Here is a 16,463-nt window from a genome sequence, read left to right as displayed (position 1 = left end):
TTTAGCATAGTCAATGAAGCAGAAGTAGATGTTCTTCTGGAACTCCCTAGCTTTCTCCATGATACAGCATATGCTGGCAATTTGATCTCTAGTTCCTCTGCCTCTTCGAAATCCTGCCTGTACTTCTGGAAGTTCTCGGTCCACATATTGCTGGAGCCTAGCTTGTAAAATTTTGAGCATAACTTTGCTAGCATGAGAAATGAGTGCAATGGTGCGGTAGTTTGAACATTCTTTGGCATTGCCCTTCTTTGGAATTGGAATGTAAACTGACCTGTGGCCATTGTTGAGTTTTCCAAATTTGCTAGCATATTGAGTGTAGCACTTTTACTGCATCGTCTTTTAAGACTTTGAATAGTTCAAAATCCTTTCCTTTCTTATTTTTGCTAATTTGTAAAAAATTTGTAAAAATATTGACATAATTAGCAACAACTTTACAATATTATTCTTAAAAGAATACCCACAGAAGTTTCATATTTTCCTTTCAAATTATCACAAGACCTTTCTGCCTGTCCCCTCCTTTCTTACCTGGCCACTGCAGTAGACGCAGGGAAGGTAGGGGGAAAGATTCCCCACACCACGGTAGGACATGTAATTTTCAGCATATTTTGATGGTGTCTATAAGAGGATTGTCAGGCCCTCAATAAAACTTGTGTTTGCAACTAAAACAGTTTTCCAGGAGCCAGCAAAGTAAGGAGAGACTTCTATCCCTGTTGTGGCAACCACCAGGTATACAGGTTTAGAGGTTCAGTTAGTCACCATTGTAAACATCATTGTACCCCCTGTGTTGGGATTATAACAGGTTTGGCTCACCAGCCCTAATGCAAATTACTAATTATTTGAAAGTCTGGTTACAGATCTAAATTACTGATTTTCGATGTGATGCTGGTGTCCAGGTTGTATATTAAGATACCTGTCCTAGTAGAGTGCTAGTTTACAGGAGTCGACCAGGAAGACCTACCCTTCAAACTATATGCTCTTTTGCTGACGCTGACCCAAAACTCTGACTTGCACTCTGCCTGAGTGCAACTCCCTCCCGCTGTGCTTCCTTCCAACATTTCATTCCCCCTCCCCAAAAGGTGATTGGATGCTGGAGTAGCACTCCCATAGGCTCAGCTGAGGGCCTGCTTTTCTCCCTCAGGGGCAGCACAGCCTCCCATTCATCACGCCCGCCAACCATTCAATTAAATTGACAAACCCTGTTTAGAAATTACAGTGGACACGTGTAATCATGTACAATGTACTTTTGATTTTTCTTTATGCATTTGTTATTTCTCCTGTTACATTCAATATATAGTTGAATGTATGATTTAAACCCCACATTTATCCAGGTACTGTTTCCCAGTTCTATTTGTGAAGTGAATGCGTTCTGAACCATCTTATAAATAGATGAACATTCATGTAGGATATATGTGCATTAATTATTGGGATTGTACTACTTTGGACTCTAGGTAGAGGAAATTACATTTAAACCAATTTCTGTATTTAAAACAATCAGAAATAGAATGCCAGCAATACAAGTGACAGGAGACGGCTGGACTAAAACTTGTTCTCCTGATTTACCAGTTTTGTACTTGCAAATTAATATTTGCATGGAGCATTTGGGAAATTTATATTGCATGTACAATCTAAAATGCCCCAGTTGGCTACCATCTCATTCTGCTATAAGTAAAGGTTTAGCCTGTATTTTTCTTAGTCAAGAGGAAATAGGAGGGCTTTATCTTTTACAGTTTCTGAATAGTTACTTTTTGTGATCAACAATTTTAAAAATATTAAGGGGGGGAAACCTTGGGAAAGTTTCATTAAAAAATTAAACCAGTGTCCCAGTTATACGTCAGCATTATCAGTTCCACCAGAAAAGCTTTATGTGTCCTTTTTCAGAAAACAAGCACAGCACTTAGCTCAATAAAACAAAAATATAAAGTATAATAAAGATATTCCATGTAAACCAAATTGGTGTCTTCAATTCCTCACATATAGTCAACAATGACATAAGAGTTTCTTGCTTTGTCTTTATTTCATTGTGCCCAAATTTGTTCTTTTTAGATTACCACAATGGAGAGCAACCTGAAGACGATAGAAGAGGAGAACAAAGTAATTGAACAACAAAATGAATCTCTTCTTCATGAATTGGCCAATTTAAGCCAGTCTTTAATTCATAGTCTAGCTAATATCCAGCTACCGCATATGGTAAGTGACTGAGGGCACAAGTTAAGGGATTTGGCAGTCTCCTCCTCCTCATACAGTAGATGTCTTTTTGTTTTTATGTTTATGGCTCCTCAACCAGGTGGAGATTTGCGGTATCAACCCTGCAACCATAAAGATAAATTTAACTTCTAAAAAAGACACGGTGGGCCAGTTCCAAAGTCTCCTATAAAATTAAGTATGTTCTGACATAGGACTTTAAAAATGCTAAGAAAATGGTGTCAATATTCTGTCATAGTATGTTATGCATAAATGAATATACAATTAAGCAAATAGAAGTTGTATATGAACTACTATTTAATATCTCGTAGGAACCAATCAATGAACAAAATTTTGATGCTTACGTGACCACTTTGACGGACATGTATACAAATCAAGATCGTTATCAGAGTCCAGAAAATAAAGCCCTACTGGAAAATATAAAGCAGGCTGTGAGAGGAATTCAGGTGTGAACAGCTGCTGTAGTGGTGAAAACCTTACCTTTAAAAAAAAGGATGCCTCTTGTTTTTTGCTGCTGTAATTTACCAGAAAGTGTTATATATTTCTTTCTGTTTGAAACAGTGTTATGCTTACAAGACTTCATAATGATTTTGTCTTGCTTTAAAAATAGTAACTGCAAAATAGTTTTTTGAATACATTCACATTTTGTACGTTTTCATATAAGCTGACATAGTGTGATATGCCATGTAATGTTTATAGCTGCTAATGTATGCACATTTTTGAGGTAAATATATTTCTGAAGAGGTAAGCTGATCAAAATAGAGTGTAAATTCTTTTTAATGCTTTAGTGATTAAATGTTTTAGTATTTTGAACTGAAATGGACAAAAAAAAATCCCCGCTTTGAATGACAATGTTGCAGTCAGCGGCCACTTTTTAGACACTCTCTCATTTTGCCTCGTGCTGGAGGATTTTATGGAATTTAAGAAATACATTTTGTGTGCATATTGTTTCATAGCAAGAATTGGTTGCAAAAATGCTTTATTTTTGAACAATGCTTGAAAATATTGTGTGACTTTTGTTTTCAGAGGATGGTATGTGGTGGGGGCAATAAAAAAGAGGGGTTTTGGAATTCCAAGCAAAGGGCATGAATTAGATGTGAAATGTAAAAAGAGTAATTTATTGTAAGACAACATCAAGCCATGGAAACTTGACAGAAGATTCAAAGCAGCTTAAACGGCACTTTTTAATTAACTTCTAAGCATTGCATGATATGAATATGGGAACTTCCATAATGACAGGAGCTCTATCAGAGGTGGACAACGTGAAGATTTCAGCTTTTCTTTTCAAATACACTTTGGAGCCAACATCCACTTATCTCTCCAGGACTCTTAAAAGTGTCCCTCTGAATTATCTGTTACAGCAATGTAGTTTATTTATTTATTTATTTATTTATTTATTTTTGCAGAAATGAAGTCTTTCCTTCTAAAGACAAAAGGCAGTAGTTTAAAACATATATTGCCTTTTAAAAAAAAGTTTTTAATTTGGGAATTACCCCAAATGCTTTTCTTCTCAAAAACAGTTACTGACCTGTATTCATTGCTACGATACGTAGTCAATGGCATGCAACTCAGAGTCTGATCTGATCTTTTCACTCTGTTCCCTTTTTTCCACTGTTAGGTTCTGGTGTTTTGGTTTTTTTTTTGTTGGCGTACAATCATTATTATTGTGGCATTTCCATATGCTATCTATTTGTTCTACTGTTACCTATTGCAAAAAACGAATGCAATCAAAAATTAATGTAACTAAATATACTTTGGCACTTTTTTTGCTTTAAATTGCATCATTTCAAGCTTAAAAACGTATTGTACTTTTTTCAGATTTGATTGTTATTTCTTCAAAATAACTGCACTATATGTATGCATAAGAACACTTTTTCTTGGAACATTTTTTGATTTCCATCGAAAGTAGTAATACAGATGTTGTGTTGTGTTTTGTCCGATGTTGAATTAATTTCAATTTGATAGCATATCTTTTTCCTTCCATGTCTTGATGTTATGCAGAAAGTACAAAAGTACTTAAAAATTTTGTTATGAAAAAGATGGGTTTTGTAAAAAAATAATAATAATAATAAAATAAAATATTTTTAGCAGAACAGGACTTACAGGGTCATTGTCCCCACAATGTGCCAGTTGACTATTTGCACTTACCTTGCCCTATATATCCATACGGAGGTGTGCAATTTCTCGTGTCATTAGCTTTGTGACACTAAATTTGAACAAATTAGAGTGGAAGCCGTGATGGCTAATCCAGTAATATTGCTAAGGGGAGACTACAGGGATCTCACAACAAATATTCTGATACAATACTCAACCTCGGTATATATATATGTATAAATATATGTATATCCCAGCGGCACTTTATACTATTCACTGTACAAAAAGCTTACAGTTTTCCACGAGGACTTTAATAACTAGCTGGGAGAAGATTATGTAATTACTTTGGGGGCTCTGCAGGATCTTCTCTGTATAGTGCCCTCCTTTCTGTTGTGCTATTAGTTGTAGCTGCCATGCTCAGAATTGCCTTTTTGAGAGCTGAAGCAAGGTGCTTGTTGTTCACCTTCTGCCATATATATTGTACTTTCCGCCCTAGCCTCCTTTTAGGGCTCTCATTGTTCATAATGGCATATGCATTTTTCCACTGCATTGTGTCTGCAGCTTCTTTGCCAATATAGTAACGCTTTCTGTAGAGTAATAGATAGTATCAGTTTTGGATTCTTATTGTTATCACCTATGTACAATGGAAAAGGGATTTTAAGCACAAATCCGCACTGCTCATCTAATGTTGGTACATAATATCAAATCAAAAGTTATCTGTGACTATTATATAGGGATCACAAAAGTGTCACATATTAGAATGCTGACCTTTTCATCTGAAACTATTGTGAGTCATCAGAGTTTTTTTTTTATCCTAACTTATTCTTCATATTCATTTCTAAGTTTAATTTTAAGTGATCATTTATTAAGACAGAATTTTGTATAAACTACTTATTGTGCTCTCTGTGGAACTGAGGTTTGATTTATTTTTGTACTACACGGCATGGGTTTGTTGACATTTTAATTTTGCTATAAATGTGTGAAATCACAAGTTGCTGTGATAACTTCATTTTTAAATTGTGAAATTTGTACAAATTTTGTCATGCTGGATGTGAACACATCTTACTCTAAATAAATAAATAAATAAAATGTGTTGCCACTTTTGTAGCACAGTGGTTCTCTGGTCAGTTGTTACCACTCGTTCTTAAACCACAGAATACTGGCAGCTGCCTGGCTTCCGCTGCCCGACACAATGGGAACTTCGTTTATCCTTGTTATTCACAGAATCTCCATACAAGGTTTTCAGATATTTCATTACTTAGTAAGAATTAAGTCTCATTCCTGAGCTGGCTTATGTTTGAAAACAGCTGAGGCTGATCAAGCATATGTAGAACAATAGTACTCAAATTATGACAATGTCAGTAGTTCGTATCTCCTCATTGCTCAGAATTGTTTGCACACCTGTATCTCTCACACACATGAGCTTTTATATTGAGCTCCATGGAGTGTTATATCTACATTCATCTACAGAAGTCTTTATATATACACACAAGCTTTTATATTCTTCTCTTTTGTATGTACAAATCAGGTCTCTGACTTAAAAGAATGGAGCTGTTCCCTATATGTATTCCAGTGCACTCGACTGCATCGGTGATGCGCTAATGTATCAGATGTATAGCCATCAAACACAGAATTTAAAGAATAATCATGAGAAAAAATAAGTTCTGAAAGTTCACAGATTGATTAAAGGGCAGACTAAATATCCACCCAATTCAATCAGTTTGTTAGCTTCCACATGCTTTTTTTTTCAGGGAGGGGAACCAGATGCATGGCATCATATTGTACCAGTTACATTGCTCCCATTTTCAGTGTCTAAGGAAGTATGGGATATTCATTTTTAAAATACTCATATTTGCATTAAATCCCCTACTGAGGGTTATAATGTGGGCTCATATGCTTATATTTTTTCACAACCAATACCAGTGTAGCTTGGGATGACCCATATAAATGCAGCTTGGGAGAGAGGCACCCCACAGAGTGAGTTAGCTGAGCCCTGGAATCATAGGCAGTGATGTTCATTTGATAACTCCTCTTTCTTCCCAACTATCAAGAACTGCCAGTCTAGCCAGCATCCAAAATCCTTTGCTTATTTTCCTTCCTCTCATCAGGAACAGCTTTCTTAGTTGTCTGCAGTAAAATCCACTATCCAAATTGACCAGTTCCCTCTCTCTTTCTTTCTCTCTCTGTATTAACTAAAGCTGAAATTCCTAGCTTTTTCCCAGTTATATATCTCATATATCTAACAGTGACCCATTATGCACAGCAGCAGCCATGCTGGGCTGCTGCCATGTCCCTTCGCTAATGCCCTACTGCTTTCCGGTACCCTACCGCTGGAATGCCCTACCGCTTTCCGGTACATGTGGGGGAGGGAATCTCCCAGTGTACGCAGACTGCCCCAGCATAGTGTGTGCACGCACACAACACCAGAGCTGGAAAGCCCAGTGTACTGCCTGGCATTGTCAGCAGTATAGGAGAACGGGGGACATGGGGCCCCCACCACATGATGACGGGCAGTTGCATGCCACTCTCCCACTAAGGTTAGGATGGGGGAACACCCCAGCCAGCTCGGACAGGGGCATGTCATGTACCTGTAGGGACACCATAGGTTGGGGGAAGAGCCGGGCCCAAAGGCTCTTGGCCCAAAGGCCCAGCTCTTCTGATTATGCACAGTGCTGGCCCAACCTAGCCCTTGATTGCGGCATCTCAGGAAAGTCTTCCGCATTCCCTTACCACAGGCCATTTGAGGGCCTGAGTCGGGCCAGGGCTGGGCAGCACCTGGGATGGTGGTGACATCAGGCATAATCAAGGATTAGCCCCACAGCCCTGTCACTGCCAGCCCAGTGCATAATCGATCAGTGATAGGCAGCCCTACTACGTCATTCAAAAATATTCACAAGAAGGTGTTCCCCAGGGCTAAACTAAAGGGGAAGGGTTAAAAGCAAGGACATAGAGTAAATATTTATATTGGTAATTACTTTTAAAAGTATGTTAGTACTGCAGTCCTAAGTAACATCCCAGTGACATGTATTCCCCACCACCACCGAAGGCCTTTCCAGACCAGAGTCTAATTCTCGGAGATCAAAGGGACTCTAAAACCAGTCTGGTTGATGCTATTTTTAAACCGCTGATTATTTTTTACCCAATTTTAATTTTTAACTTTTAATTAATCATTCATTATACTATTGATGTGTGTATAAATTGATGTACATTGCCTTGAGGTAGCTTGCTGAGAAGGCAGTATATGCATTAAATTATTAATAATAATAGTAATAAGCAGACCTTTCTAAGTCATTTGAAGGGTGTCATTCAATTGTGAAGGGTGTAATTCCGTTTAGGATTGCATGAAAATTTCCTTATAGAAAGGCATCTGAACCAACTACACTTTACAGATACTGCGAAGTTTGATGACCCATAGTTATAGGTCTCTGACAATTCTGAATTACTCAGAACTTCTAAACTAAAATGATTAACACATTTCCTATTTTATGCTTTCATCTCAATAAGAGAGAGATTAACAGAAGAAATCACTGTTTAGCTTCTGCCAAATAGGTAGGGAACATCTGACTATGGCTGTGTAGTAGAAGGTTGAGACTTACTACTCATGTTTAATTGTATGAAACATAGCTGCTGCTAATTACCTGCACACTGCAGGTTGCAGCAGTGGTGAACTCCAGCACTGCAAAAAGAGATGACACAACTTCATTGGTTGAGACCCAGTGTACTAGCCAGGCCTCGTCCCTGCTCGCTTCCAATGGCCCACCTTAATTGGCTGAGGCCCAGTGCACTAACCAGGCATTGTAGTCCCTACTTGCTTCCTGATCAGCAGCTCAGCGAGGTATGGACATGGGGAGGGGCATCCCTGGAAGCCCATATAAGTAAAGGCTCCCAGGAGCATGCCTCTTCTCTCCCCTACCAAGCTGTGACCAAATTTTAAGCCGAAATTTGATTGTGTTAGTATCCTTTGTAAGGTACACAACATGTCCTCCTGGCAATGGAAACATAGCTGCTGCCAATTACCAGCACACTGCAAGTCGCAGCAGTGGTGGACTCCAGCACTTCAAAAGGAGATGGCTGAGTTTCATCAGTCGAGGCCCGATGCACTAGCAAGGCCTCATGGTCCCTGTTCGCTTCCAGCTGATCAGCACAACAAAGCATGGCTCTGAGTGTGTGTGTGGGGGGGGAGACATCCCTGGGAGCCCATATAAGGAAACACTTCCAAGAGCATGGCCTCTTCTCTCCCCATTGGCCTCTAAACTCCTTCCTACCCACCCGCCATTATTACCTGTCATTGTTGACATCAGCTGGAGGGAGGCAGATGTGGCAGTGACGCGTACCGCAAGTAAACTTTTATTTAAGATCTTGTATTGTTCTTGTATTGTTTTAAATAAGTTTCACCTGTCATTGTTCCTTGCAATGTGTCTATTCATGGTTCTTGTTCTATTGTATCATTTGTCACAACCAGCGGTTATGCTCATGGGGATGGATCATTTGGGGTAGAGGCCATGCCTGTATGCTGAGTATTGGGGACCTCCTTAAGAGGCTAGGTGCATGCCTCCCTGTCACGGCAGAGGGCTGGAGGAGCCCTAATAGAGGCTAACACCTGCAGGGATCTTTCCTCATGCCTCCTTCCATTTGTACAGCAGGCCTGGGGGTCCAGAGACACTTGACCTGTGTGTCGGTCATTGTAAGTGGCCTGCTGATGTGGGTGAGCTTGTGGTTGGCTAGCTTCAGGGGAGCAGGACCTATACTCGTTTGCATGACAATAAAGCTGTGGCCAAATTTTAAGCCAAAACTTGACTGTATCAGTATCCTTTGTCCAGAACATGTTCCCCTGCAATGCAACTTTTACAGATAAGGCAACACCAGCAATCTAACTGGTTATCTTAACTGTATAACAAAAAGGTCCACAAAGGAGTTTACATTTTAAAACCTTTTTAGTTAAAGTACATATATTGCCAGCTACTGGTATTCTCTCTCTCTCTCTCTCTCTCTCTCTCTCTCTCTCTCTCTCTCTCTCTCTCTGTATTAACTAAAGCTGAACTCCAGCGCTGTTTTTTCAGTTATATAGCTCACATATCTAACACTGATAGGCAGCCCTACTATGTTATTCGAAAATTCTGATATGTAGGAATGTAAAAGCCAGAAAGGTTAGGTGTCCACAAAATGTTAATAATCAAATTATATTAACATTTAATGTACACCAGTGGTCCCCAACCCCCGGTCCGGAGACCAGTACCGGTCCGTGGATCAGTCCGTACCGGGCCGTGGCTCCTCCTCATCCTCCTCTCCGGCTGCTGCCTCGAGGGCTGTCCTGCCACTGTGCCGCTGGCTCACCTTTGGTGCTCTCTAGCGGTCGCCATGGGGCTTGGAGCTCCCCCTCGGCAGTTGCTGCTGTCAGCGCCCCCCAGCAGGCAGCGGGAAGTCAGGGGCACCGGCGGGAAAGCAAGTGAAGCAGGGGCTCAGGCAGCGGCAATGTCCCTTGGCAAAAGACTACCCCCCCCTGGGCCTCAGTAAAATTGTCAAGCGTTGACCGGTCACCGGTGACAAAAAGGTAGAGGACCACTGATGTACACAACTCAAAAAGTTAAAATGTTAAAATATAAACCAGCCTTTTTCAACCTTTGACTGTGGAGGAGCCCCTGAAATAGTTTTTCAGACTTCAAGGAGCCCCAGAAGTGATGTCAGGTGGCCATGCCTGTCATCATGCCCCCAGAAGTGACATCACTACCCATACCCTTAGCCGTCCTTTTGTTCCTTCCCCCCACCTTTACTGCTACTATGATGTCCTAACCTTTTAACGTGAGAAATGTACACAACAGAGAAGTAAATTGTTTGTTGCTTTCACTTATTTGAAATCAGCTTTCAACTAAATTCCTAGAGAAAAGCTCTGGACCAAGTTAACATATTTTATTTGATTAAATTATATTTTAAATATTGATCAGCACTTACTGTTTGTACTGAAGCACCTTCACTATAATAACTCCTGTCAAATAAAATACTCTGCAGGAGTAAACTTAACAAATAAAATACCTATTACTATAGGTGTGAATCAAGGCTATTCAACCTCTTTGTTAAAGACTTCCCAGCCAGTTTGGAAAAAGGGAACGACCACCTACCCCTACTTGACAAAAGCCCAATTCCAATCTTACTCTATGCGGATGATACAGTAATTCTCTCAAGAACACAGGTGGACCTTATATATTATCTTCACAGTTTTATCAACTATTGTAGCAAAAACCAGTTAAAAATTAACTTTGAATACACTAAGACAATGGTTTTCACTTAAACCCACTATAAATACCGCTAGCAGGTATAAGGTAACCAAATAGTGCCGGTAATACAGCTGGCAGGTATAAGGTAACCAAATAGTGCAGGTAAACAACTTCAAGTATTTAGGAATCAACTTCAGTTTCAGCAACAAATGGGAAAAGCATGGAGTCTCAACACTTAAAACAGCAAAAGGTCAACTAGTAATCTTGGCCATGTTTTACCACTACAAAAGCAATAAAAATCTGCTGGCCATTCTAAAAATTTAAAGTGATACCACAGATCTTTTATCAAGTTGTAATCTGGGTTGATGCATTTACTAGTGATCTGGAAACTATCTAGCCTTCTTTCTTTAGACGCCTATTAGAAGTCCCAAACTCTGCCTAGCAAATAATATCTTAGTCACAGACCTTGGTCAGCAAAGATTAGAAATTAGAGCCTGGTTGATGACCCTCAAATATTGGCTAAAGATCCATTATCATGCTCAGACAAATAATTTATTATTCAAACTTCTGGATGATTCTTACTTATCCCTTTGGTTTAAAATAATAACTCAAACACTTTAGACTATCAGCCTTGACATCTCAACACTTTTAGCAAATGAGAAAATGGCATTGCAAAAACTGATAACCCAGAGACTGAAAGATACAGATGCTCAATTTCTGGGCTCTTCAGTAAAAAGTGCATTTTCTCCTCAGTTCTGGGGAATTTCATTATTATACAAAACTTTGCCAATGTATCTCTGTATTTTGGATGAAAAATTTAGAGTTTCTTTACTACTACTACTACTACTACTACTACTACTACTACTACTACTACTACAAAGCTACTATTTGTTAGCCCATCTAAATATTTTCCCATCAAACTCATCCTGGGGCAGATTCCAACAAATTTCTCCCTCTGAGTGAATGTGCCTCCATGGGTGCAAAATTCCAGACACACTAGTTCATATATTGTTAGTACACCCAAATATTTCCCCTTATCGATCCTCACTAGCTGACCATCTGAAGAAATCAAGTTTCCTTTGTGTAGACAAAAAAAACATTGCATAAAGATTATGTTAAATGAGACAGATCCTGCATCTATTATGACTATTGCCTTGAACTTGTCTGCCGTTCTAAAAGATAACCTTATGGCTCTGAGCTCTGTAATTTCATTAAATGTTAATCTCAATGTTATGGTTTTGTTGATACTTTATATCAATAAAGGTATTCTAATTCTGATTCTACTATGGTGGCTATGCCTCAAGTTGGCTGGAAAGAAGAGTAGAAGCTGAGAAGACAGCTCATATACCCCCACACCACTCTCCTTCAGACCCCCTTAAGAACTCCCGCAGACACCCCGGGGTCCAGGAATCTCTAGTTGGGAATCCTTGACATAGAAAATGCCTACAGGCTAATCACTGAATTAAGATATGTGTTTCCACCCCAAAGTGGATCTTTTTCAAAGGTCTAAATCTGAATACACATGTAATAAAGTAGAGAATGCAGATAGCTGCCAGTGAGGGGGGGGGGAGTTTTGGTGTGTGCATATATGAAAGCAGATGAGGACCCCAGAACTTTGTAGCAACTTTGGGGGAGACTTACACTTGATAAATGGACATCTATCAGTTCCATTTAATTGATCTTTTCATTCTTAGAAAATAAATTGGAAAATATTTGTTTCATCTCGCTGGCTCTTCTGCATCCTCTACTTTATTACATGAACGTTGAGATTTAGACCTCTGAGGAAGACTCACTTTGGGATCAAAATGCATACCTGAAATCATTGTCTGGCTGTGATCGCAGGTTTCTGTGAAACGGTTACCTTAACATTCCTAAGGAAAACAAAAAAGGATGAATAGTTTTCAAGTTTAATTTGATTAACTCGTAAATTATTCATGTAACTTTGGTATTCTTGGGTAGCATTGAACACACTGTTTCCAATCTAAGTACATGTGCATTGAAAATGAAACGGCAAGTACTGTAATGCTCTTGTATATACTTATGGTTTGGCTTCTTTTTGAATACTGTCTATTTTCTGGTTCGTTTATCTCAGAAAGGACATTGCAGAGCTGTGAAAAGTACAGAAGAAGACAACCAAAATGATTAAGAGGTTGGAGCTCCTTTTTTATGAGGAAAGAAGAAGAAGAAGAAGAGTGGGTTCTTATATGCCGCTTTTCCCTACCCGAAGGTGGCTCAAAGCGGCTTACAGTCGCCTTCCCTCAATAGCATAGGTTCTCTATCCCCAGATTGATCACCCAGTCATTGTTATGGTGGGTCTCTCATGACCATTTATGTCAGGGCAAGCAGTTTGGACTTTCTGAGCATCAAGTTGTCCTTACTACAGATGCCTCACTTGTAGCTAGGGCACCCACTGTGAAGGGTTGTCACTGTGGGGTATATGGCCAGAGAATGACAGGCAACTTCATATTAATTTGTTATAATTATCAGCATTCTGTAATGCTCTTAGCTGTTCTTCAGAATTGTTATATACTTGTTCAAACAGGCAACACCATCAATATGTTTTATTTAAACAAGTAAGGGGGCACAGGTTCCAGGAGTCTATACCAGGAGGCTACTCTGACCTGGTCTATAGTATTTAAATTCAATACTCACTTTCAAGTTATCTATATTCCTGCAGTGCTAAACCGGGAGGCAGACAAACTGGGCAGAGCAGGAACACCTTCTCATAAATGGTCCATAAAGACCACATATCTGGAACCCATATTCACTCTCTGGGGAGTTCTAGAGGTCTGCAACAAAAGAACTGTGAGATTTTGCTCTTGAATCGGGAAGGACATATGTTCCCTAGGGTGGTGGTCCCCAACCTTTTTAAGGTTGAGGACCACCTCTGGGGGTGGTGAAGAGCTGGCGGCCCGGGCGCTGCACATGCGTGTTAGCAGCCCCTGGTGGTGAAAACATGCGCGTTAGCACCCCCTGGTGTTTTCACCACCAGGGGGCGCTAATGCGCAAGAGCTCCGTGCATGTGCGTTGGTGCCTGCTGGCATGCCGGCGGCCACTCTTGCATCTTCTCCCCAGCTCTCACAGCAGAAAACTAGCTGGGCTACGAGTGAAGCGGCTGCTTTGGCGGCCGCTTCTCTCGCAGCCTGGTGAGCTTCTCTCTGCGGGGGGGAGAGGCAGGCGTGGCGACCCGCCATCGAGGCCTTTGTGGCCCACGGACCACAGGTTGACTACCCCTGCCCTAGGGGATGCTCTTTAGATTCATTGGGAAGTAGCTCTCTGTATGCAGTCCTTCCATTTCCACTCCTAATCAGAGTTATAGAGAAGGCCAGAAGAGACTGATCAGATATGATATCAATAACTCACTTTGGGCTTTATCAAATCTGGTTCCTGGCCCTTATGGACATCTCTAGGGTATGATATTTCCCATTTCCCAACGCACCATTCTGTGCGTTGTGGCACAGAAGCACATGGTCTCTGGATGGGAACAAGTTTCTGGCTCTGTAACCCAGCGCCTCATGGAGGCTCTTAACTGTATAAGGTAAAGGTAAAGGTATCCCCTGTGCAAGCACCGAGTCATGTCTGACCCTTGGGGTGACGCCCTCTAGCGTTTTCATGGCAGACTCAATACGGGGTGGTTTGCCAGTGCCTTCCCCAGTCATTACCGTTTACCCTCCAGCAAGCTGGGTACTAATTTTACTGACCTCGGAAGGACGGAAGGCTGAGTCGACCTTGACCCCTCCAATTATGGGTCTGCTCATATGGACCATTTCCGCATGGAGGTGGGTGATGCGTTTGGCCACTTCCTGACATGAGGCACCTCCCATGTTATCCCGACATCTCGTTGCACCTTTTCCCTTTTTGACAAGGCAACAGAGAAGATGGAAGCATGGACAACCCACAGGTTTCCCCCCCATTCCTTGGGTTGTCTTCTTTCAGACATGCTTGCCCCTGTTTGTGCCTCGTTGTGCACTGCAAGAAGAAAGGGGAAGCGGATTCTCCCACATTCCCTCATGATGGGGCAATGAGGAAAAAAACTCACCACTGCCCAACCACTGGAGAGCTATGGGTTGCTACCAACATCATGACGAAGCAGCATTAGAACCCGTGAACAATCATGGGGAAATGGCCATGCAGTCCCCATGTATGCCTTCGCAGAAGCTACTCAATGAACAATAGTTACAGGTAAGTTCAACTTTGTTTCCTTATTATGTTCATCAGCAGGAACAGGAAGCTGGAAAATCCCAATCTGCTATGTCCTCAAATGACTAGGAACTTGGTCCTGTGTACAGTGACTGAGTATTCAAAATATGAATAAATACTGGGAAGCAAAGGAATAAGTTATACCTAGCCATTCTCAGAAACAGTAAACAAAAAATGTCAACATTGTAAAAAGTCAATTTAATTCATCCTGAGGTTATATGCAGGCTTCAGGAAATATTGTTTGCTTCCAGAACATACCTGAAGCATATTTTGCCTCATATGTTTGATTTCTGAAATGTTGGCCATACAGTGACGTTCATGTGAAACTAACTGTATTTTTAAAGACAACATTTATATAGTAATCTTTAAAAGAGTTGCTAGAAGTCATACCAGCAAGGGGCAGTGTTTGACAAAAATTAAGATGAGGTAAGACTAGTTGAAATTAAGGCATGCTTTCAAGCAGGGCAACTCAGACCTCATCTTTAATGAGAGTTACTTCCGAATAATGGGGAGAAAAACAAATAATCCTCTCTCAGCATGTTACCAAACAGTGTGTTGTCTTAGAACACGGATTTAGAGAACCAGAAACCAAACTGTCAATGAAGTAGCACAGAGAAGAATCCAATGAAATAAAAGACATTTTAAAGCCTATAGAAATCTTCTCATCATCCTTTCCTAGTTCTTCTTGGAGACGTATAACCTATTCGGAGAGCCAGTTTGATGCATTGGCTAAGAGCAGTGGCCTCTAATGTAGAGAACTGGGTATGATTCCCCCCTCTTCCACATGCAGATGAGTTGTTTCAGAGCTCTCTCAGCCTTACCTACCTCACAGCATGTTTGCTGTAGGGGGAAGGAAAATAGGTGATTGTAAGCTGCTTTGAGACTCATTCAGGTACTAAAAAGTAGGGTACAAAAAACTAGCTTTTCTTCTGTGTAGCAGCCAGTGACCTAGTAGTATTTCATGAACTATCTGTTGGAGACCCCTGCTTTACAATGTACAACAATATAAAGTATTTTATCCATCCAGCTTTAAATCTATCCAAAATCTGTGATTCGTTACTTAGCAACAAGTTTACTGGCTTTGATTGAGGTCTTTAACTTCAAAGCGGAATAGTTGTCATCTAATTGTTTTTAAATGTAGTACCATGAACCCAGTGACCAGAAAAGTCAGAGCAGCTTTTCTACTAGTGAAAAAGGGGTTCCCTTTGACTGCCCCAAACAGTTAAGTTGGAGCCTTTGGTGGGGAGGGGGGGGGTGAGGGAGCCATTGGGGTGACAAACTGTAGTAAGGAGCAGAATTGAGAGATTGTCTCTAATGTTGTCTCTAATAAGGAAGTAAATGGAGTAAAACAGTTGATATGCATTCTGACAATGGAGTTATGATCCCACCTAATAAATTAAGTATTTTGTTTTATTTATTACTGATTATTTGTGAGCCAGTGTGGTGTAGTGGTTAAGAGTGTTGGACTAGTCCCTGAAAAATCCAGGTTTGAATCCCCACTTGAACCATGGAAACTTGCTGGGGCGCTGGGGGGCTGTTGAGAGACTGCCCGAATTACAATGGATTGCCCAAATACATAAATCACTTTTATTATTTAATTTAAAATTAATTCCACTTCTTCTGGGGAAAATGGCTGATTTGGAACATAGACTGCATCACATTATATCCTACCAAGGCCCATTTCCTTCTCTAAACACCACTCTCCTAGGCTCCACTCTCAAATTTCCAAGGGCCATTCCGCACCAGGATCTATGT

At 40.5% G+C, this 16,463-nt stretch overlaps 1 protein-coding gene across 22 annotated transcripts in view; it reads left to right on the top strand.

Annotated features, from left to right (window-relative positions):
- The window catches only part of MYT1L (myelin transcription factor 1 like), a 453,342-nt gene extending 447,939 nt beyond the window's left edge, over positions 1–5,403 (top strand). For all 22 annotated transcript variants that reach the window (XM_077309909.1, XM_077309937.1, XM_077309927.1 and 19 more), the window contains 2 exons: positions 2,044–2,187; positions 2,514–5,403. In XM_077309909.1, coding sequence (XP_077166024.1) covers positions 2,044–2,187; positions 2,514–2,654 — 285 coding nt within the window. In that variant the 3' untranslated portion in view covers positions 2,655–5,403. The remainder of the gene's footprint in view (positions 1–2,043; positions 2,188–2,513) is intronic.
- The last annotated feature ends 11,060 nt before the right edge of the window (positions 5,404–16,463 follow it).

This window comes from Paroedura picta, chromosome 1 (assembly GCF_049243985.1).
Source record: "Paroedura picta isolate Pp20150507F chromosome 1, Ppicta_v3.0, whole genome shotgun sequence".
NCBI lineage: Eukaryota > Metazoa > Chordata > Lepidosauria > Squamata > Gekkonidae > Paroedura > Paroedura picta.
This window is presented reverse-complemented; position numbering and strand designations above follow the sequence as displayed.